This window comes from Streptopelia decaocto (assembly GCF_964273445.1).
Source record: "Streptopelia decaocto genome assembly, chromosome: 1".
Lineage (NCBI taxonomy): Eukaryota > Metazoa > Chordata > Aves > Columbiformes > Columbidae > Streptopelia > Streptopelia decaocto.
In genome coordinates this window covers 70,699,523-70,722,980 of record NC_138663.1, presented here as the reverse complement: position 1 = coordinate 70,722,980, position 23,458 = coordinate 70,699,523, and the positions used below count along the sequence as shown (strand labels likewise).

General features: G+C 40.5%; 1 protein-coding gene across 1 annotated transcript in view; it reads right to left on the bottom strand.

Moving 5' to 3' along the window:
* LOC309439343 (potassium voltage-gated channel subfamily KQT member 1-like) overlaps positions 1-23,458 on the bottom strand; it is a gene marked incomplete at its 5' end in the record, with an annotated part of 488,884 nt that overhangs the window by 448,316 nt on the left and 17,110 nt on the right. The window contains one exon of the mRNA XM_082051807.1: positions 17,695-17,785. Coding sequence (XP_081907933.1) covers positions 17,695-17,785 — 91 coding nt within the window. The remainder of the gene's footprint in view (positions 1-17,694; positions 17,786-23,458) is intronic.

Below are 23,458 nucleotides of genomic sequence, written 5' to 3'. Positions count from 1 at the left end.
CAAAATCAAATCACAGAACTTTTCAAGTCAAAAGGGATCCAAAAGGGTCATCAAATTCAACTTCCTGCTCCTCACGTAAAACTAAAGCACATGACTAAAAGCGTCATCCAGACTCTCCTTGAACTCTGACAAGCTTGGTGCCATGTCAGTTTCCCTGGGGAACCTGTTCCAGTGACTGACCACCCTCTCAGTGAAGAAATCTTATCTTGATGTCCAGTCTGGAGTTCCCCTGATTCAGCTTCATTCCATTTCCTTGTGTCCTATCGCTGGTCAGCAGGGACAGGAGATCAGCATCTTCCTCTCCACTGCCCCGCGTGGGGAAGTTGTAGACTGCAGAGAGGTCACCCCTCAGCTTTTTCTTTTCCAAGATGAACAGACCAAGTCACATCAGCCACTTCTTTTAAGTCTTCCCCTCCAGGCCTTTCACCATCTTAGTCATTGTTGTAGTTCAACCCAGCAGGCACCTAAACACCACACAGCTGTTCTTAGACTCCCCGCTTCCCTCAGTGCGATAGGGGAATCGGAAAAAAAGTAAAACCCGTAGGTTGAGATAAAGACAGTTTCATAGGACAGCAAAAGAAGATATAAAAATAGTAGTAATTATAATAACAGTAGTAGAAGTAAGAATAAGAATAAATGAAACAGGTGTTACACAATGCAATTATTCACCACCTGCTGACCAATGTCCAGCCTGTCCCTGAGCAGTGATTGTGTCCCCAGCTAGCTTTCCTCAAGTTTATAAGCTGAGTATGATGTCATATGGCATGAAACATCCCTTTGGCCAGTTTGGGTAAGCTGTTCTGGCTGTGTGCCCTTCCAGCTTCTTATGGACCACTGGCCTCCTTGCTGGCAGGCCAGTATGAGAAGCAGAAAAGTCCTTGTCTTAGTACAAATATTGCTTAGCAACAACTAGAACATCAGTGTGTTATCAACATTATTGTAATCCTAAATCTAAAACACAGCACTATACCAGCTCCTAGGAAGAAAATTAACTCTATCCCAGCCAACACTAGGACATTTGCCCTCCTCTGGACATAGTCTAAAATTTTTATGTCCTTCTTATAATAAGATGCCCAGAACTGTACACAGAACTTGGAGTGGGGCCACACTAGTGCAATGTAGAGTAGGACAATCACATCGCTTGACCAGTCAGCTATGTTGTTCCTGATGCACCTCGGGACAGAGCTGACCTGCTGCCAGGGCATGCGGTTGACTCATATTCAACCTGCCATCAACCCAAACCCCAGATCTCTTTCTGTGGGACTGCTCCTCTCATCTCCCAATTTGTATGTACAACCAGGATCATGATGTCCCAGATGGAGAATCCAGCACTTGCTCTTTTTAAATTTCATATGGCTGGTGATTACCCAGCTCTCTAGTCTATCCAGATCTCACTGTAAGATTTCTCTACCCCTGAGGGAGTCCACAGCTCTTCCCAGTATAGTATCAACAGTAAACTTACTTAAGGTACATTCAATTACTACATGGGGGTTATTTATAAAAACATTAAAGAGCACTGGTCCAAAAACTGAGCCCTAGGGAATCCCACTGGTGACTGGCTGCCAGCCTGATGTAATCCCATTTACTATAACTCTTCGAGATTAACCCATCAGCTGATGGCTCACCCAACTTATTATGAACTTGTCTAGCAGTGTGCTGGATGGTTTATCCAGAAGGATACTATGACAGACAGTATGAAAAGCTTTGTAAAAATCCAAAACCACCACATTTACCAGCTTCCCTTGGTCAAGCAGATGGGTGACCTTGTCATAAAAGGAAATTAAGTTGGTTAACCATGACTTTCCCCTCGTGAACCTACACTGGCTATGACCTATGACTCTTGTCTCTCAAGTATTTTTCAATAACTCCTAGCATAACTTTCTCCATATTTTTTCCAGGCACTGAAGTGAGACTGATTAGCCTGTAATTACCAGAGTCTTCCTTTTTAGCCTTCTTGAAATGTGGAACAACATTTTCCAGGTTCCAGTCAACTGAGACCTCTCCACACTCCCAAGACCATTAAAAAGTAATAGAGGTCCCATGATGACATCAGCCAGCTCTTCCCATATGCTAGGATTAATCCCATTGGGCCCCATAGGTTTATGCTCATCTAGCTGGAGCAGTGAGTCTCGAACAAGTTCAAAGTCAGCTGGGAGTTTATCATCCCTCCAGACACGGTCTTCCAGCACAGGACTCCTGGGTTCCCAGGCCCCATCATCAGTGCTGAAGAGAGAGTTGAAGAAGGCATTAAACTTCACTTTGTCTGTGTCCCTATTTGTGAGGTGATCGACCTCACCAAGCAATGGCCCGGTGCTATCATTGATTCTCCTTTTGCTATTAAAATACTTCTAAAAGTCCTTTTTGTTGTCCTTCACTGTGCTGTCCACCTTGATCTTGAATCAAGCTTTAGCCACATGAATCTTCTCCCTACAGTGGCAAATAGCATCTCTGCAGTCCTCCTGTGCTGCCTGTCATTGTTTCCCATGTCCATATGCTTCTCTTACTTAAGTTCAAGAATAAGATCCCTGCTCAGCCAAGCCAGCCATCTGCCCCACTTGCTTCACTTCTAACACTGTGGAACTGCCCAGTTCTGCACTCTTAAGAGATGGCTCTTAAAAAATGACCAGCATACATGGACCCCAATACCTTAAAAAGCAGATTCCCAGGGAACATTACCAACGAGCTTCTTCAGCAGCCCAAAGTCACCTCTCCCGAGTCAAAGTTTCGGTGGCAGTTTTTCTCCTATCACCAACCATTTGAAACTCAACTATATTGTGGCCACTATGGCCAAGATAGCCACCAATCACCCTTCGGCCCATGAATTCCTCTCTGTTTACAAACAACAAATCTAGGAGGGCATATTTTAGTTGGCTCCCTTAGTACCTGCATCAAGAAGTTATCTTCAACATGCTTCAGAAATTTCCTGGACCTGTTTGTGTCTGTTGTATGATATTCCCTTTTGATGTCTGGGAAGTTAAAACTGCCCATAGGGACAAGGAGAGTTGATCTACAGATATCCCTTAATTCCTTGTAGAATAATTCATCAGTGCCATCATCCTGGCTGGGTAGTCAACAGTAGACTCCCACAACAACATCTGCTTTATTTGCTTTCCCCACAGGCTCTCAACCATGTCATCACCAACTGTAAGCACCATACAATCCAACCGCTCCCTTATGTACAGTGCCATCCTTGCTGCCTCGCCTGCCCTGCTTATCCCTCCTGAAGAGCCTATAACTGTCCATCACGACACGCCAGTCACAGGATTCATCCCACCAGGTTTCACTTATGCTAACAATGTCATAGCTCTGGGACTCAACCAAAGCTTCTAGCTCCTCTTGTTTATTCTTCATGCTGCATGCATTAGTATAGAGGCATTTCAAATGTGCTCCAATGTACTCAGCACATTGTAGAGCAAACTGAAGGACCTTGCAAGCACATCGTTCCTCAAATAGTGTCATGCCACTCCCAAGCTTATCTCTAGCGAGTCTGTTTTTATTCCTTTACCCCTTCAAACCTAGTTTAAAGCTCTTTCAATGAGCTCTGCTATTTCCTGCACAAGGCTCCTTTTCCCTCTTTGAAACTGGTGTACCCCATCTGTTGCCAGCAAGCCATGTAAACCAACTCACGGTCAAAACACTCAAAATTCTGCTGGTGACACCAGGCTGAGAGGTATTGACCTACTGGTTCTTCCTGTTTCTTGCCTCATTATTCCCTGCAACTGGACAGGCAGAGGAAAACACTACTTGACTACTTGTGCTCCTCATTTTTTACCAGTCATTCCAAGGCCCTGAAGTCTCTCTTGATTGCCCTCTGACTTCTTATTGTAACCTTATCACTGCATACATTAAAAATCAGTAATGGTTAATAATCCAATTGCCGTATCAGGGCAGGAAATTTTCCCATCGTGTCTTTAACCCGGGTCCGAGGGAAGCAGCAGACTTCCCTAAGAAGTGTGCCAAGGCTGTTCCCCTCAGAAGGAGGTCTCTTATGACAATGATTAATCTTTTTTTCTTTATGTAAGCAGTTTTGATGCAGGGCATAGGCCAACTTAACCTTGGTGACACCTCCAACCTAAATGAACCATTATCCTCATCAGTTGGTTCCACTTGCAGAACCTCATACCTATTATGCAAGGGCACCTGGGAAGGTGGTGTAGTCATGGAGGAGACACTCCTGCCATGCTGCACAGCAGCTTGTGACCATTACCCCATATCCCCTACATGTTCAGCCAGATGGAGAGAGGATAAAGAACCCTCCACATGATGTGTCCTATCTGCCTGAGAGGCCTTTCCTATAGAAGGTAGGGTGCAGTTCCAGTCGGCTGTCTCAGGCTCCCTGATACTCCACAGCCTACTCACCTCCTCCCAGAGCTCCATCACTAAGTGGAGAAGTTCCTCTGCCTGGGCACACCTCCCACAGGGGTGCTCACTGTTGCCATCCTGTACTGGCACAAGAGCAGAGCAGACCCTGCAGCCTGGACATCAGCATCTTCTCACCGCAGCTCTGTCTGGGCAGCTGTGTCAGTCGTGGTGGGTGCAGGGCTTAGAGAGGACAAGGCCTTCTACCAGGTGGATACTATTGCTCCCTGGTCAAGCCAGCAGAGCTCCAGCGCCCTTCGGCACAAACTGCTGTGCCACACCCTGGCCACTAGCGCTCCCCAGGGGGTTCTTATTTGGGGGGGGCAGTGAGGAAGAGGGGTTCTCAGACCTACCCAGGTCTCTCCAGCTGCTGGGGCACAAGCTGCGGACTCCTGGCAGGTTGCTCTGCTCCCTGAGGTTTCCTGGCTCAGGACCTGTCTCTGTACACCACGCCAGGGTGCTCCACTGAGGATTGTGCCAGCACCCAAACTGCTCCCCTCTGGGACTCAGGTGTGTAGGGTATATACAGCATATAAAATAAAAGAATTATCTATATTTTAATATTGCATCCCTCTATAGCACTATATTGTACAGCACATAAACAAGAACCAGTATACTTTGAGATAATTCTAAAGGAAGTGGATTAGCAAAGATCATAATACAGACAGATTTGCTGAGATTTTTTTGTTCCTTCCTTCCTTCCTTGTTTTCTTCCACCATTGCAATATGCTAGCACAACCAAAACACAGCTTTTAGGCTTTGTTCCAACCCAAACCATATCCACTAACTCCGAGTCACCAAACACCTACTATATAAATTACAGCCTTGGAAAATATTTGCATTTTAACTTAGACATGCTTGCAATCTGCACCTGGGCAATTCTAAAGCACTCAGAGAGTAAACACACTTAAATCACAGTTTTCACTGAATAACAATACCAATATGTCTTTAAAATTAACATGGTTGAAACTAACTAATGGTTGAAAAGAGTCCAAATATTTCACAGACTAAAAACAAATAAGAAAAACTCTACATTAACATACAAAACACCACATCAAATTTTATTTTTATTTTTAACAAAGTCAGGTTAACATTTCTGTATTCACTTCTACCTCCTTGTTTTGCCTGGAATGAAAACCAAGAAAATATGCAGTCTTCCTCTGTTTTCATGGCACTTTTCAGCCTGACTAAAACCAAGGATAAGCAGAAAGAAAGTTTACAGAAGAGTTTCAAAGCAGAAGCACAAGAAAATATGCAACAAATGAACTTCACAAGTTTTATTTTTTTAATTAATGTATTATCTAGAGCTTCAACATGTAATACTTCTAAGTTTGTGTTCTGTCTGAAATCTAAATGCAAGCATTTATTCAAGCTTAATAGCCAAACCACAATTCAAGGATAATCCTCAAAGAAAAACAATTCTTGCATTTCAGGGATCTCATAAATTTTCTACATTTTTAGCAGGTTCCTGGTGTCATCATTCAGCATCATTTGTTTTCAGGTCTGTTATTAAGGATCTCTTATTTCTACCAAACTAAGCAGAACACTGTCTATATGGACCAAACAGACCTACAGGAGGAATGGCACCGAAGCTTTGCAGTAGATTGTGAAGTCATGAGCACTTCTTTCTGTAATTTGGCAGAAAATTCATACCAAAGCTTGAAATAAAGGAGCATTTCTGAAGCAAAACAGTCCCACGCTCTTATCTGCAGCCTAAAATGGCTTAGCTTCACACGTGTTCACAGTCTTAGAAGAAGAGGCAGCTCTGCAGAGAGGGATCTGGAGGTTCTGGTCAACAGCAAGTTGAACATGAGCCAACAGTGTGCCCTGGCAGCCAAGAGGGCAACTGTGTTCTGGGTGCATCAAGCACAGCATTGCCAGCCGGGCGAAGGATGTGGTTGTCCCACTCTGCTCTGCACTGGTGCAGCCTCACCTGGACCTCTGTGTGCAGCTCTGGGCACCACAGGATAAAAAGGATATAAAGCTGCTGGAGAGTGTCCAGAATAGAGCTATGAAGTTTGGTGAAGGTTTTGGAGAGGAAACGGTATGACAATCAGCTAAAAAGTCACTTATTTCAGCCTGGAGAAGAGGAGACTGGGAGGAGACCTCTTGGGGTCCACAGCTTCCTCACAAGGGGAGGAGGAGGAGCAGAAGCCAATCTCTTCTCTTTAGTGAACAATGGCAGAACCCGAGGGAATGTCAGGAAGATGTGCTGAGGAGGTTTAGTTTGGACATTAGGAAAAGGTTCTTCACCCAGAGGGTGGTGGAGCACTGGGACAAGCTCCCCAGGGAGGTGTCACAGCCCCAAGCCTGACAGTGCTCAAGAAGAGACTGGACAACACCCTCAGGCACATGGTGTGAACTGAGGGGTTGTCCTGTGCAGGGACAGGAATTGGACTCAGTGGTCCTTGTGGGTCCGTTCCAGCTCAGGACATTCTGTGATTCTATTCTATGATTCTAAGAAACATAATCAGAAAGCATCGCTCATATGATTTCATTGACAATGTCTGTAACTCACCATTTGACAAGGAAGGATATCCATAGTAATTCAAATGAAAATAAACATGCCATCCAGCTGCATCAAAAGCATGCATCTGCCACTCAGTGGCATTCCATTCAATGTCAGTCCTAACAGACAATGCTGATGGCAGTGGAAGAATCATATCTACAGGAACTGCATATTAGATTCACTGGATCAGTTAAGTAAAAAAATGTGAGAAAGGAGATGAGCAGATAAGTGCTGAGGAAGCAAAAGCTTCTTAGACTTAGGTTACTCCTTGTTGAGTCTCCAAGAGTACTTTTAAAAGCTGAAATTAAAACTATATTTGGCCTAAGGGTATTTTATTCCCAAGGCAAATTCCAGAACCCATGATTTTATTTCAACCCTTCTCTGAACCTCAATGGGGAAAGAAAGGGAAAGCAAAGCTGCGGATCCTTTGAACAGAACAGTTGTCATAAACTGTCAGGACATTTGCCATGACCCATTGAAGGATCAGGAGACAGGGGTGGAAAAACGGAGAGCATCATCCTTTGTCTGGGGCACCGACCCTGCTTCAGAGGCCCAGCCAGAGGCACATTGTACTGACAAATGTACCAGCGGAGAGCGGTTTTTAGGCTGTGCTCAACTCAAATTATCTTCCAGGAAGCGGAGCACAGAGTAAGGAAACAACAGGACAGACCAGATTCTTCACACTCAGGCGTTAGTCTCTTCCTGTTTTGTTAGTTGTAAAGGATACTCCCGGCAATTCAAATTGCCACAGTTATACTAGGGAAAGCGTTTAACATGCAATAACTGCCTAACCACTGTAAAGAACTGACACATAATATAATTACAGATTTTTAACTAGGTTTGTACTGTCTAATATCTCTGCTAAAGTCAGCAGCAGCATTCCTTATTCCGCGCTTGTTCACTGGAAAAAAAACAACACAACAACAAACAACACAAAAACACAAAAACAAAAACAAAACAAAAGAAAAACAAAACCCAAAACAACAACAAAAAAAGCACATCTATAATATTCTTTGCCCAGTCAGGTGGAATCCCTTAAATACATTTAATCTTGTTTTTCTTTTCTGAAGTCCAGCCACTGCATAAGTCTTTTTTTTCCTCATAAAATAGAAAATAAAATAGCACATAATCATGTTTATGCCATTCTTAGTGTAACTCCATTTCATTAATTTTACTAAAAATATTTTTTAAAAAATAAGCTTAAAGGGAAATACGTATGCAAACATTTTCCATCCGTATCTAATTCAATCAGTCAAATAAGAAACTCTTGTGAAAAAGCTGTCAACATTTACCCAAGGATGTCAGTGATGACCAAATAGATAAATACTCACATTAATACAGAAAATCAACATTTTATACAGGAGCGTGTGTAAGTGAAACATATAGCCTGGAATTTACAATATGTTCCAGTACAGTTGTGGATAACTGCATGGGGGAAGCAGGAGAAGCAAAGGAGTTCAGCTGAAGTGATTAAAGTGCACACATGAAAAAGACAAGTATTTTCTCAGCTGCAGCTGTGTTTTAGGTGGAGAGCACACACAAGGCTCTCTTCACTTTTTTTATTGGAATATTTAGGTGCTCGGGTAAAAGGAGGAAGTGGGATGGCTAAATGAATAGTGTGTGTTCATGAAGATTCAATCAAGGAATGGCAGTTCAAAACAATGAAGCCTCAGAAGCAAGCATAAAGGTTTAATAGTCCAAATGTTTGCACACGTGTACTCATGTCCAAAATTTAATCTGATAACCCATCTTCAAGGTTTTCCAGTCCTTAGAGCTGAAAATGTCAGTTTAGTGACCTGTTTAGCTTAATAGCTACTCAAATGCTATGAAAACCTACTGATACTGAAAATACTTATTTCCTACCATCATGCTTGCCCTTATAAAGATGACAAACATCATATATGAAAATATAATATCTAATACATGGAAGAAGAGATGCCAAACACTGTTAAGTGTCCTTTAGTATCATTAGCTCATTCGGACCTACATCTCTCAGATGAAACCAATGCACTTAATGTTTAAAAGTTTGTTGTCTGAATACAAATGAATTTGTTTAACAACTATTTGAAAAATGTTTCCATGTGCATCTGCTAAATTTGCTGAATTTGCTGACTTCATACCAGGAGTATCTTTATCTTTCAGTTAATCAACACTTGCTATTTCTTGTACAGAATGAAGTTGTACCTTAATGACGGAAGCACATGGTGCTCTACTCATATTACCTGGTGATAACTATCACTCAAGTCAGTTGGGTGATTCAGAGACGAGGATTTACTTTTTAATTCTGCTTAGGAAGGCAACAATTTTTCTACGAAGAAAATTATCTACAGTCTCAGTTATTTTTGAGTAGGAGTTTTTTCTAGAATTGCTTAATTCAGAAAGATGCCACTAAGACAAACACTATCAAATAATGAATCAAGAAGTTCAAGAAGACAATGCCTGAAGTTCTTTGTTCCTCGATAGATGCACCAGTACCCTCCAGGAACCTTCCAGTTCCCCAATAACATGTCTTGAAGCCTCACCTGAAGGGACCACCTCTGGTAGGAGAGGAAGTGTTTAGCATTGCTCCTGGAGTGGAATCTATTCAATATGAGTATCCACTTCAGAACTGTAAATAAACATATCCATGTTTCTTAACCTTTTGCTTTGGGAGGGTCTCAAAATTTCGAGGGGGTGAATTGGAAAAATCCTGCATGTACCTCTCCACTGTCCTCTCACTCCCAAGTAAGAAATGTTTCTCTAGTCTCTTGGGCCACATTCAGACACCACTTTGCACAGGAAACGCTATAGAGCTGGAGTAAGAAGTGAGTAAAATTTGTCTAAGTGTATTATAAGTTGGCCCTCTGTTACTTTGTCTCAGCCATACTTACTGCACAATTTCTATTTTAGATAGTTGAAAAGCACACAGCAATCATCCAGCCAACATGTTCTGTACTGCATTAGGGCAACCCACAAGATAATATAAGCCACAAGAATAATTGTATCATAACTCACATAAAGAAGCTTGATAGTTACATTTGATTCCAGAAAGACTATGGTAACTCAGCAAGATCGCTTAGAAGACAACTTAAACTTATGGAATGTCTTGAAAGATTTGTAGATTCAGTTTTTTCCTAATATATTTAATTTATGAAACAATATTCCATATCTATTTTAATAATGTCTTATGTTGTAATAATATAATATTCCTGATGTATTTTTTCATCTTCCTACAGACAAACAACAAGCTCAGAAAGAGATAGGGGTTCTCCTTCTTGTTTTCTTTCTCACAAGTTTACAAGGAATAAAAGAATAGCGCAAAAGCTTTGGAGTCATGTGCTTAATTTTGTTCAGATGTGTTCTACACTAACATAGTCCAACTCATAGTATGAAAGAAACAGCATACTTGTCTACTGAAACAGTTCATTTAAGGGACTGGACACTTCATTCACACCTGCTATTACACAGACAATATACACTACACAAATATCACAAAATTACACTAAATATTATGGGACCTACTCTGCTTGCCATAATCTGTGAGAAATCTGTTATCATCTATAAGAAATCACATGCTGAGGCCAAAAGGAGGAGTACCTGTGAACTTCATGTTTTAGATTATCAACATATCACTTTACACAACAGACCTAGAGAAGGCCCTAAGCGCTAATGCCATGTTGCAAAGCACAGACTTAGAGTGATAGATTGGCACAAAACCAGAAAACAGATAAAAATTCCACTGTTTTTACTTTCTAACACCAGTTGCTTTGATGGGATTGAGAAAATGCCCTCAAACCTGTTAGAATACACACACTTCACTATAAATCATGGAGAAGACTAAATTGAGCTTACATACCATGCAGCCATATTTCTACTCTGCTAACATTTAAAGATGACTTGGCATTTTATGACATCATTACCACATAGCTTAAATGGGAGAAGGGACAAAAGCAGAGACAAAAATAAAGGAATGTGACAGCTCCTCCACTGTAGACAGGAAAAGTGCATCCTCTTTTAAAACCACACATTTTGAAAATGGTGTCAACTCACTACTTTCAAAAAAGAAAAGCCATCCTGAAGTCCATTTCAGAAACAGAGCAGTTAAATACACACGTCTTAGCTGGCTTAAGTAAGCCAGCTATCACTTGGTACTCTGATGTTTGGGTATTCTGAAATGCTTAGCCTATATATAAAGGATGATGTGTTCATGGCATGTGATGCAGAAGAAATCATTATATAAAGCCAAAACTGAGCAGTGACTTCAAGAAAGAAACAGAACAATATGACACATCTGCGGCCTTTAAGTCTTTCATGAGATCCTCCCTTTATCCTTGTCTCCTAAATACAGCCGCAGCGTGAGCCTCTCTCCTAGAAAGCTAAAGCAGCATTTGATGTGGGAGTTTCTAATCTTACATGTTAGCCTTTCCTCCAACAGGATTTGCAAATAGGGATGTAAATAAAAGCTACATGCTAAATGTAGTCTCAACATGATGATTTCAAGCAACTGAGCAGTGTGAGAGGGCAGTGAGGCCCTAAAATAAACACAACAAGTAAGGACCCTGAAAACAGAGTCTCTAGTACTGTACCACTATGAACTAGAGGCGTTAATGTCTTTGGAAGATATGCTGTTGCTTTTTCCAGCAAAGAAACATGTCAGAGCAAAGCAGATGCATGAAGTCTGTCTCCCAAAGGAAAAGGTACCAAAGGAGCTGAGCTCATCTAGAAAAACCACTGGAATCCAGGATCCAGCTCCCAGCTCTGTTGAAACAGGGCAGGTGATCCCAGCTGAAACACTAAGACTACGCACCTTGTGCAGAAAGCTTCTAGTACAGCACAAGCTCTTTGAAGTCTTACCCCATAAACCTGAGAAAACTACATTGGGAAAACACCCATCAGGAGACCATGACCAGAATTTAGTGACCTCTGGTGAAAGCAAAACAAGACTTAGAAGTGCTTTACCAATTTTAACAGATAATGGTTTAGTAAAAAAGTATTCCTTTTTTGCATTGAAAACAGACGACTATCAGAATCACAACACTGAAATAACCAAGCTTTTGGGTCCAATCCACCACATCAATTCCTACACAGTTTTGCCATTACTACTCAGCCTGCAAATGTTGCAGTGATTTCACATTTGGATTATGTGCTCTGAATTGGAAAGTACGTTAAGATAAACAATATTTCCTATTCCTCCTTAATTCCAGTTGCAATGTCCACAACATTAAATACATCATGGCATACAAGTAGAAATTAAATTAACAAAGTTGAATCAGTATAATTTATAGCAAAACCATTTTATTTTCTCAAAGTCAAGAACACTTCTGATATTCTTAAATTTAAAAGGTAAATAACATCAAGATAGTAAAACAGAGGAAAAATTCCATTTCATCTACAACACTGTAGTTATACAAATTGATGATTTATTGTGTTCTGCTACCAGTGTGTAAAAAAATAATGTGTATGATAAAAATAATATCTTGATCTTGTTTTTAGAACAGCAGAATTAGTGAAACTACTTCCACAAGCTAAGAAACTCTTTTTGCAAGGTCTTTTACAATAAAAATAAAAATCCATCTTTTGTAAACTACCATGGTGACCTCTCCTGGTAGAAAAATATATGACCTCTAACCATGAAAACGCTCCATTAGATTAATCCTCGAAGGAGGTATTACACCTGGCACACTTTATTTTTAATGACATATTCTTAAAGATCTAGATTCCATTTACAACTCAAAACCAGCACATAAATTACTAGATCTTTAAGAAAACATTACCATCTCCTGCTGTATAGGCAAAAGGCTATACAAGAGGTTTTGGCAACATTTAAAAAGTAATTTTTCAATAGAATCATCTTAGAGTAAGAAAAAATTATAACTGTACATATTCGGGAGTTAAAATATGGGACAAAGTGAAAGGACTGAATGTTACCTAAAAGTGACACAATGAAGAAAGCCTAAAAAATAGATGGGTGCAAGAATATGCAAAGTTTGCTGAATGCATAGCATTTTTTTCCTGTTCTGGTATAAAAATTTTAAATAAAAATAATAATTTCCATGGGAACTTTAAGTAAAAATACTCCCAGTTTGTTTGTGTGTTTGTTTGTTTGTTTGTTTTAAATTTTTAATCTCCATCACTTATGAAAACCATTGGGAAGGTAGAAGATAAACACAAATAATAAATGAGAGTTGATTCTGTCAGAGACAGAAAGTGAACAGTGTTGACTTAAGATTAAGTTTTGACTGTAGGAAATCCCATAATCACTGTTCTTGACTTGCATTTGGAAGAAGCTATTAAAAAGACAAACGAACCCTGACAAATATCTCCATGAGGGCCAAAAGTGTCTAGATTAATTAGTTAATTAATTGCCCTGGTTCTTACAGAGGACCTTAATTCAGCTAGCACCTGTTCAAACAGCAACACAGTGGGATGCAAGCAATCTGAGAGATTTCTGGAGTGTTTCAGGAGTAAATTTTAGATATTGGTATTGAATGAAAACTGGGAATGAGACTCAGCTTGATCTGCTGTTCAGATATACAAGGAAAAACTAGTTTGGGATATATTAATCAATGATAATGCCTTGGATAATGTAGTTCAAGATCCTGAAGAGAGTACAGACACTGCACTTCAGGAAGGCAAACTTCCAATTATTCAGGGAACTGCTAGGTGGGATCCTGTTGGAGACAGCTTTGAAGGGTCAACAAGTTCAGGATAGCTAGCAGGTCTCTAAAGACAGCCTCATCCAAATGCAAGTGATGAAAGCTAACAAGAGAGCAAGGCAAATTATTATTTCTTATTAAATAGCACTCATTAGGTTGCACTTAGAATACTGCACCTGTTTTTTCCACCACTACAAGAATGATTTTGATAAACTGGAGCAAGCTCCACATAGGGGCCATCAATGTGGTCAGGGCATAGGTCCATGCCCTATGAGGAAAGGTTGAGGGAACTGAACTTGTTCAGCCTGGAGAAATGAATGCATGGGGCACCTCTGAGCTGCCTCCAAATACATACAAGAGGGTTATTGAGAAGGTGGAACGAGGTTCTTTCCAGCAGTGCATGGCAGGAAGAGGAAAGAAAACAGACCATGGCAGAAGGATGAAAAATGACAAACTAAAACTGAAACAAGGGAAATTCATACTGGATATAATGAAAACTTTCTTCGCTATGAGGGATGGTCAGGCATTGGAATAGGCTGCCCTGGAAGGCTACACAGTCTCCATCCTCAGAGGTTTTCAAGACCCAATGGGATAACGCCCTGAGCAATCTGGTCTGGTCTCATTGCTGATCCTGTTTTGAGCAGGAGGTTGGACTAGAGACCTCCTGAGGTCTCTTCCAACTCAAATTATTCTATGACTGTATGAAAAGAAGAAATGAACAATGCATATGGATCCAGAGTTCTGTGAGATCCAGTATTTGCATGCAATGACAAGTGGAGATGGTACTCCCTCCAATTATACAGTCTGTAACTAAAGTGGCCACAATTATTTTGGAAAAGCCTATTTGTCTTTCCTGCTTGGAAAATTCCAACACATGCAAGAGCTTAAGAGAAGGACAGACAGTGCAAGTTTAAAAGGTAGATGGTAATGTAGTATTGCCTTCAGTAATTCAAACAGTTTATTCACAACTGTGGCCTATTCCATTGTGGTTTTTTTCCCCAGACATTGTACAAGAATTTTCTCATGCAGCATATTTTAAATACTGATGGATGGACAAGTGGAAAAGCTCCCAACAGTACAGCTCCAGGACCAAAGAAAGCATGGGAAACTAGAGATTCCTTTTCATACCACACTACATATAGCAATCTGTATTAAAAACAACCGCAAGTATATTTAAGCTTTGTAAACTGTGAAATAACATGCACATTGTTGTTCTACCTAGAAGACTTGTGATTCATTTTAAACACTATTTGAAACTCTAAGCTTCCCTCTGCAAGTATAAAAAATTTAGAATAAATTATGTTCTTCACTATATGTTCTGCTGTTGTTCATCAGCATGTTTCGTTGTGCCAATGCTACTGTCACTTCCCTCATTTGCTGGCTTGCTAAATAGTCAGATGAGAAAAAGAACCACCAGGAATTAACAGAGATCATAAAATGTCTCAAAGATGACAGATTTGCCTTAATATTCAAATGCAGGGTTAGAGAGTCATATTTTTTTCCCCCAGAATTCACTTGAATTTTCAGAGACTTGAAAACATAGGCTTTGGGGGGAGGGGGAAAGACAGGAAGTGTTCAGGGCTTTTTTCACCTCAAGTTCCAGCAACTTCTTCTTCAGCCCCCTTTTTCCTTTTAAACTATGAACACTGTTTTGGAGGGCCTTCTAGATACAGTATTCTCTCCTTTGTACATTCACATAGCTTGTCTGAATGATAGGCTTCATACTTGACAAGAAATTATCAAACACCACCCAGATGTACTAAGAACATTAAAAAATTAAATTTTTAAAACACAAGATTTTAGTGGCTTAGGACACATCTGCAGTTACATTTGTAACTAACATGCCATATCTGCCCCAGTGACACATACTATCCAAAATAGTATTTGGCACATCATCTCACCCTCTCTAAAAAAATACAAAAACATTTAAGTGCCCACAAGTATCAAATGCTCTCCTTCTTATCAGGCCTTACCAACTTTCAACATTACAATTTTGTAGCTGGTCCTTCCCAACTGTTAATCTACCTCAGTATAATGAAAAGCACTTTTCCACAAGTGAGAAAATACCACAATCATCACATACTAGTACTTATTTGCTACTGACACACTACTAGAGCTATGCAAATAATTGAAGGTTTCTTCAATCAGAAGAGAAATGAATCAGTTTCATTTTGAACTTGATCCAACAAATGCTTTGGTTCAATTTTGTTTCTCACCATACTGGCAGCCTCCTCTGTTCTCAGACACTTCCTGGAGAGCAGAATGGCATGGAAGGCAAAACATATATGCATGTGTTTTCATATTTTGGTGAGAGAAACTCTCTCTGGTTACATGACCAGTCAACTATGGCGTGAAGTAGATCAGAGCGATGACCTACTACAGAGTAAAAAGGACAATGATCTCCAGGCTTCTGTGGAGTTAGCAGTCTCCTGGGTAAAATGGGAGATGCAGTTTGAAATTCCTGAAGGTAAAGGTGGGGAGTAGTGCTCCAAGCAGGAGTCTTCCCATTTAGCTACTAGAAACACAAAACCTCACAAGTCTATGAAAAAGAACTAATTTCATTAACTCTAAAAGCAATCTTTCAAGTGTTGTAATGGAAGTGCATTCATTTCAGAGAAAACTCTAAGATTCACACTTTTAAGACTAATGCTTTCTAGGCAAGTGAATCACAGGAGCCAGCAGAAAAGATAGTCTCTGTGCTGGCCATTTCTAGGAAGGAAGCTAAGGAAACAGTAGGGAGGAAACTAAACTCAAGAGAGTAAGGGTAAGGTCATAAAACTAGGCGGCCAAGAAATTGTTCCAGCACTGCCACTGACTATGTGTGATTCATTTGTTAGATGATAGCATCATTTAAAAATAGCTGGTAATGCTATGTGGGCACTATGTGAACCACACATCTGTCTTCATCTAGTTATTTTTTGTGCAATAATAATATGTGTCTGCACATGCACATACCATCTACACAAAAACAATCAGCTCAGCATTGAATCCTTGCCAGTATTACTGTTTTGAGTGGTGGTTATACTAACCTATCATCACTCCACATCTTTCAGTGAGTATGAGAAGGCTATATATGACTGGCAGAATACTGCATTTTGTTTGACACTGAATATGGCTTAAAGGTCAAGCAGAATTTGATACAGGATTAACATTAATTAAAAACCCACAATAACTCAGAGATCCTAATGATGGCTTAGTCAATTGCATGCAAAAGCTGCATATACTAATGAGTCTAAGCCATAGGAAAGCAAGCAAGTAACTGATTTTTGTTAACACGTGGAAAACCAAAATCGTTCATATTAGGAGCCACTACTTAGCAAAAAAAAAATCACAGTAAGAATACTGAGATTATCACACATTGAGATCAGAGGATTAGAATGGCTGAAATACAGATATTGTGAGCAACTGTTTAAAAGTGATTTAGTAATTTTTTATGAAGGATACTTCATCTCAGTTCTTAACTTTCTACAGGTGAAAAGGGGCTTGGGGAGGGAACAGAGGAGGAACACTGTCTAATTTGTACTTGTATTTCTCACCTACTTCAAATTAGCACTTAAAAATATTGTATGTGTGTTGAAACAGCTTATAGATGGTTAGAATCATTTCGGTTGGAAGAGACCCTCAGGATCATCAAGTCCAACCACAACCTAACTCTTAGCACTAAACCATGTCCCTAAGAGGTCTGAGGCTTTAGCCAAGGCAGAGCCATTGGCCCCAGAGAGGCAGTACTTCCCTCAGAAGTGGGTCAAGCCTGCATATGGCATATTGAGCTTACTGTTCCCTTTAGAAAGCTCTGTTCCCTGTAGAAAGCTCTCTTCCCTTCAGAATGGAGTCTCCTGTGTTCCCTTTAGAAAGGGAGTCTCCTGCGTATCGAATATCCTGTTCCACATTGCACAAGACTGATGAACACCAACTGTTCACTGTAAGAGCTACAGGGTACAGTTCCATACTTTATGAAAAGGAAGTATATAAAAACTGTTAATCTATCAAGTACTCTCATACTGTAGAGATCTAGAAAATAATCATCCCCATTAAACTATGGCCTTCCTTTAATGAAAGCAGGTAATATATTAAGTGTCCTGGTAGCATGCTTTGCATGCAGATTTTTAACAGTTCTCTCTCTTGTTCACCTAAAACAATTTAGATTTAGTCAAACTGACTAGAGTCTTTCCCCCAAAAAAGTTCACTTACCATCCAGAAAAGGGTTCCAGTGGCAAATTCAGAATAGTGCTCTATAGTGGATAGTACACTGAATATTAAACAAATCAGCACCAAAAGAAATCTGCAAAAAAGAAAGCAGCATTTAGTGACTTGTGAAGATGAACTGCAAATCTAGATCTAGTTTTAGGTCTCTCATTCACATACCTTTTTTCATCACAGGTACTTTGTGTTTAATCAGTTCATTCTTTCTAGTCAAGTGAATATCACCATTTTACATTCAATAACTTTTGAGAAACATGGAATAAAAATGACAGGAAGGCTGAACAAAGTTAAATCAATAGGTAAAACTTGCATTATCAAGTATAGTTTCCCATAGAAGCTCATCATAGCAAATGTTTCATGTTTCAGTGATTGCTGTATAACTTATGTGCTGCAATAGAAAGGTATTATAATTGACAATGCATGCATTAAAATATAATTAGACATGTGATTGGAGTGGGGACCTGTAACTTCAATCAAAAATGTTCCATTCAGTGCATTCCATAAATTAAAAACACACATAAATATAGAAGAAACAGCTACTACCACAGTATTTCTAGCACCACAGTTTAGATCAAGAAAAAAAGTCAGAAGTCTCAAAATGTATACTCCTGACTCCAAAAATAGCTTAAAAAAGCAAAATTAAAAATCACAAGAATTGGAAAATAAAATGGACAATTGAATCCTAGTTGATTAAACACTTAAATGCTGGTAGAATGCCCATTACTTTGATGCATTCAATGTCTTGGCCATCTTTCCACCATTGATAACGTGATATTTTAAAAAACGGTGGAAAGAAATTATGTATGAAAAGCTCTGATGAGCAGAACGGAAATACAGACTTCTGATATATTTGCACTACAGCTTTCATGATCTCTTAAGGTCATGCAGAAAACAAGAGAAAAATAAGAAAACTGAAATTTCTTCCACTAACAGCCAGAAACATACTCTCTTGTGCCCCAGCTCATTCAGCTGTCATTTTCTGATTCCATGCCAAGAGGTTGTATCTAAACTCCTAAATTCCCAGACTCCCATACCAGCAAATAAAACCTTCAGAGTCCTGTGTGTAACGAGATATTTTTTCCAATGAGAAACCCTTCTGAAGAAGATAAACACTACTGACAATGCTAGTTCAAGAATTTCAAAGCAAATGACAGACTTATAGCACTGGTGGCTGTACAGTTAAAATGGTGAGATTTCAGCAAACAGACAGAAACACACTAAATACACTTAATGTGCTTTTAGTGGCTTTTACATGAAAAAAATAGGAGGAAGAACTTATCCGAAAGGGCAAAAATTCATGTTCAACCTAGCGACCAGTGACAAAATGAATTTGTTAGGAGTATATCCAGGGATGTGCCCTGGTCAATATTTTTATCAGTGTTCCAGAAGAAGAAATGAAAAGCACCTCTTCAAGTCCACCCATGACACAAACCAGGGATTCAGTCAATAAACCTGAGGGCAGAGCCACTGGTTAGAGGTGCCTAGACAGGGTTAAAGAACAAGCCTACAGGAATCTCATAAAACACGGACAAATATCAAGTCCTGCACATGGTATAGGGCAGGCCCAAACACACATTGGATGAAGGCTGCCCGTATCTTGGGCTGCATTCCCTGTAGCCCTGGTTCCCTTTTGCCAGGCTACACCTGGAGAGGTGCACACAGATGGGGCACCAGGTACAACACAGAGGTGACAGACCAGAGGGAGCTTGGCAGAGGACAAAAGCAGCATGAAGATAGCCCTGGCCCAGCATAGGTGGGTGTCACCACTGTAGTGGCAGGGGAAGCCCTATCCCTACTGCTCACTGCATTCTCACTTGCCCCAAAGTCCTGTACATCTTCCAGACACCTCATCTGTTCCCTTCACCTCTTTCTGTCCTCAGGAGTTCCCATTCTGTAAAACACCATACACTACTTGTTCACAGATAGCTCTGTGATTGGCTGATAGGACCATCTGCCTCTTCCTGTCAATGTCAGAAAAACAGCAGAGTCGAATGCTCCTGCCTATGATATACTAGGAGACCTACACTTTTTATGTCATATTCCATATGCTTTCATCCTTCTCTGTGATTGGGTGGCTGTCATTTTTTTGAAACCATCACACTTATATGATCTCAGACCACACTCTCACCGGCCACTCATTTCCTTTGGACTGGAAAGTACTCACATGAATACATATATACACAGATTTATATATATATGAATATATATATATATAATCTATAGACTATGGAATTGTGGTGAGTTGACCTTGGCTAGATGTCAGATGCCCACCCAGCCATTCTCTCATTCTCCTTGACAGAACAGCAGTAGAAAATAAGATTTAAATGCTTGTGGTTCAAGATAAAGACAGGGAGATCCCTTACCAATTATTGTCATGGGAAAACAGATCCAACTTGGGGAAAATGAACTTAAATTATTGGCAGTTGAAACAGATTTGAATATTAAGAAACCAAGAAAACTAGAACATCACCGTCTGCTTCCTTTCCCAGGCTCAACTACTTCACTCACAGCTCCTCTACCTTCCTCCCTCACACACACCGTGAGTGGCACAGGGGGATGCAAAATGAGAGGTTGTGGTCAGTCCATAGCACTTTTCCTCCTCCTCACATTGTTCCCCTTCTCCAATGTGGACTATTCCAGAGGCTGCAGTCCTTCAGGATAAATCTGCTCCAGCATGGTCTCTCCAGGGGCTGCAGGGCAACCTCTGCTCTGGTACCTGGAGCACCTTCACCCCCTCCTTCTACTCCTCTCACCTCAATGCTCACAAGGCTGTTTCTCACACTTTATTTTTCCCTCTCACCTCACAGCCTATGTTGTGTTTCTGGCTTTTCTTGAATGTGTTTTCCCAGAGGAGCCCAAATAGTGGCTGTGGGGCTCAGCTGTGGCCAGTGGTGGGTCTGCCAGAACTGGCTGGAATCACCTGTGTATATATACACAGATGTCAGGGAGCAGTGAGAGTGAGGCTCCTCCACTGAAGTCAGGCACCAAGAGTGACAACTGCACAGGCAAGGCCATCCCTTAACTCACCAGGATGCAGATTTGCAATTTGCAATACCTAAGGAGGGCTGAGGTGGTGAGAGCAATCAGCTTCATCAGCCTTTCAGTGGGCTGTCACACAAGGTGAGGTAGGGAGGCAGGTCCAGCATCCATTCAAGAAGTACAGGCAAGAACAGCAAGGGAAATTACTGCAACATAAGTCCAAAGTGTGCCCAAGAGACCAGGACTGGTCTAAGACTAGAGACAAAGCAATCTACAACATAGATTCGGGTTTAGCGCTTGTGAAGAACTGCTTGTGTATGGAAACACCCAGAATACATGTTTACATCAGATGGAGTGTAGAATGAACCAACAGTCTTTATGCAGCACATTCAAACCATGACTAGAACCAGGGAAAACTGGAGAATGCTAATATCTATGGCCACAGAGAGGCCCTTCAGCTTTCTTTTTCCTCTTGTAGGAATGCTTCAGATTTTCAGGCTGCTCAGGATCCCAAGGAACACTGAACAGAGGATAATGAACTCTGAAAACAATTCTCATTCACATGCTTGGTCCAGTCATTCACACACTGCAAGTCAACTGCATGTAAGTGCTAACACAGGCAAAGAGGGACAGTGGTTTCTCAGTTGCCACACAGACAATAGCTGACTTTGTTCAAGCCTAAAATTGGATTTAAAGATATTAAAAAGTCCTGCTTAATATCTAAAGTCTAAGGGAAAGCATTATCCATGAGAAACTGAAGCAGACAAACTTCTTGCCAGAAAGGTTAGGTTAATATACATATACCTTTATATATATATATATATATATATATATATATATATATATAATCCCCATGATGGGGGTTGTGATTGTTTCTTGAAAACAACATAGAGTCCAAATTCAGCATCTGACCGTTTTTAATATAATGGATAATCAAACATTACACAAAGTAAATCTTTTACAGACAAGAGAATATGAATGAGTCTTTAGTTCAACAAAACCAAGCACCTTATTTATCATGTTTATAGTTAATATTTCAAAATTTCTCAAGACATTTGAGCATGGACAGCACATTGAGGGAGGTGAGCCCTCTCCTCTCCTCAGCACTAGTGAGACTGTGCTGGGAGGACTGGGCCCCAGTTTGGGCTCCCCAGTGTCTACTGGCAGAGACATGAGAGAGCGAGTCTGGGGTTGTGCCATTTGGGTGTTGTCCTGAGAGGTGGCAGATGTGGGTATGCATCTCCTTAGTCTCAGAAGGACACTAAGCCCAAGGGAATGTGTGGTTTTTAAGCAGGAGCAGCGAGAGCCCATCATTAGCTCCAAGTAGAAAGACAAACATAAAAGAATTATTTCAGTAACATAGTGGCAAGGAGGTGGCTTCAGATTGTGAAACCTGTTCTTACCTAGGCACACAGTTTAGGGCTGTTGGTTCTATCCCAAGGTAGAATTAATAAATAAATAAAAAATCATAATACATTAATTTCCAAAGGGGAATTTAAAAGTTCAGTGTTCAGTGTTTTGGTTTTGGTTTGGTTTTTGTTGTTGTTTGTTTGTTTGCAGGTTTTTAGCTTTTTTCCTGAGAGCTGCTCAAAGGAGACCAAGAGACCTAAAAGAACAAGCTTTTTGAGGTTTCCAACCCCTCAAACAGCAACAATCTTCTGGATGTCTTCAGTAAACCTCTCCTAATGCCCATCTCCTAATACGGTTGTCTTGAACTCCGTTCTGAGTATGCCCTGCATTTGCCTTACCTTACCTGAAACCCGGCTTGTAAAGGCCTGACATTTAGTAGCACTGTGCAGGAGAACAAGCCAAACTTGTGCTGCCTGGAGTAAAAGACGGATGGAGCCAACAGGGAAGCATGTTTGTCATGCACACTGAAAATTAAAATCTGATTTCACTGAGTCTTTCATATACGGAAAGCTGTTTCCCCAGTTTTGATGGGGTGAACAAAGACAAATGTGCTCATCGTGGGCATATTACTGATTCCTAGTTCTTCATTAATGGCAAATACCCAGGGCTGAAATATCTTTAGAAAAAATACAGCTGAAAGTGAAAAGAGATCCAGGTAACACATCTTAGTCAGAGTTAGCAGTGCTTTTAGCACAGAACAGATCTTGGCCACAGTCTCACAATTCATTAGTTACACAGCCCATCGCCCAGTCCTGCTACTTCTTTCACTCCAACATACACAAGCTGCTGAGCATATTATTCAGCGGTTTTACTTCTAGCTCAAAACGTTTATCCTTTTGAAAATGATGGTATATTATAGGGGGTAGAGAGACCTGTGCTAGTCATAATAAAACTGATACACTGCTTTAAGTGGGTCACTACACTGACCAAAGATAAGCCAACCAGCAGAGGGGGCAAAAGTCCCACTTTCTTCCCGTAGGCATTATTGCTGGAGAGTCATACCTCAAAAAACACAACAACAACAACAACAAACACTGAGCAAAGCATTGAGAACAGGAGACTATGAAACACAAGCCACCTTTTGTCAAATGGAAAAGAGCAAGCTGATAAGGAGCTTACAGCACAAGTGTATTGTCAGCATCCAATACTAGAAGAGTCTGGGCATGAGACGATGCAAATCTTTACCCTTTCCTTAACATGCCTATTAGGCCTCAGAAAAAGTAACCAAATGTGTAAACCTTAAATAAAGAGACAAATCACGAAAAGGCTGATGCAAGGTGCAAAGATTTATGTGCATAAGGGAAAACAATTGGTGTCATTTATTTATTAAAGGTGCTACAACTGTGCAGAGGCCGCTAATACA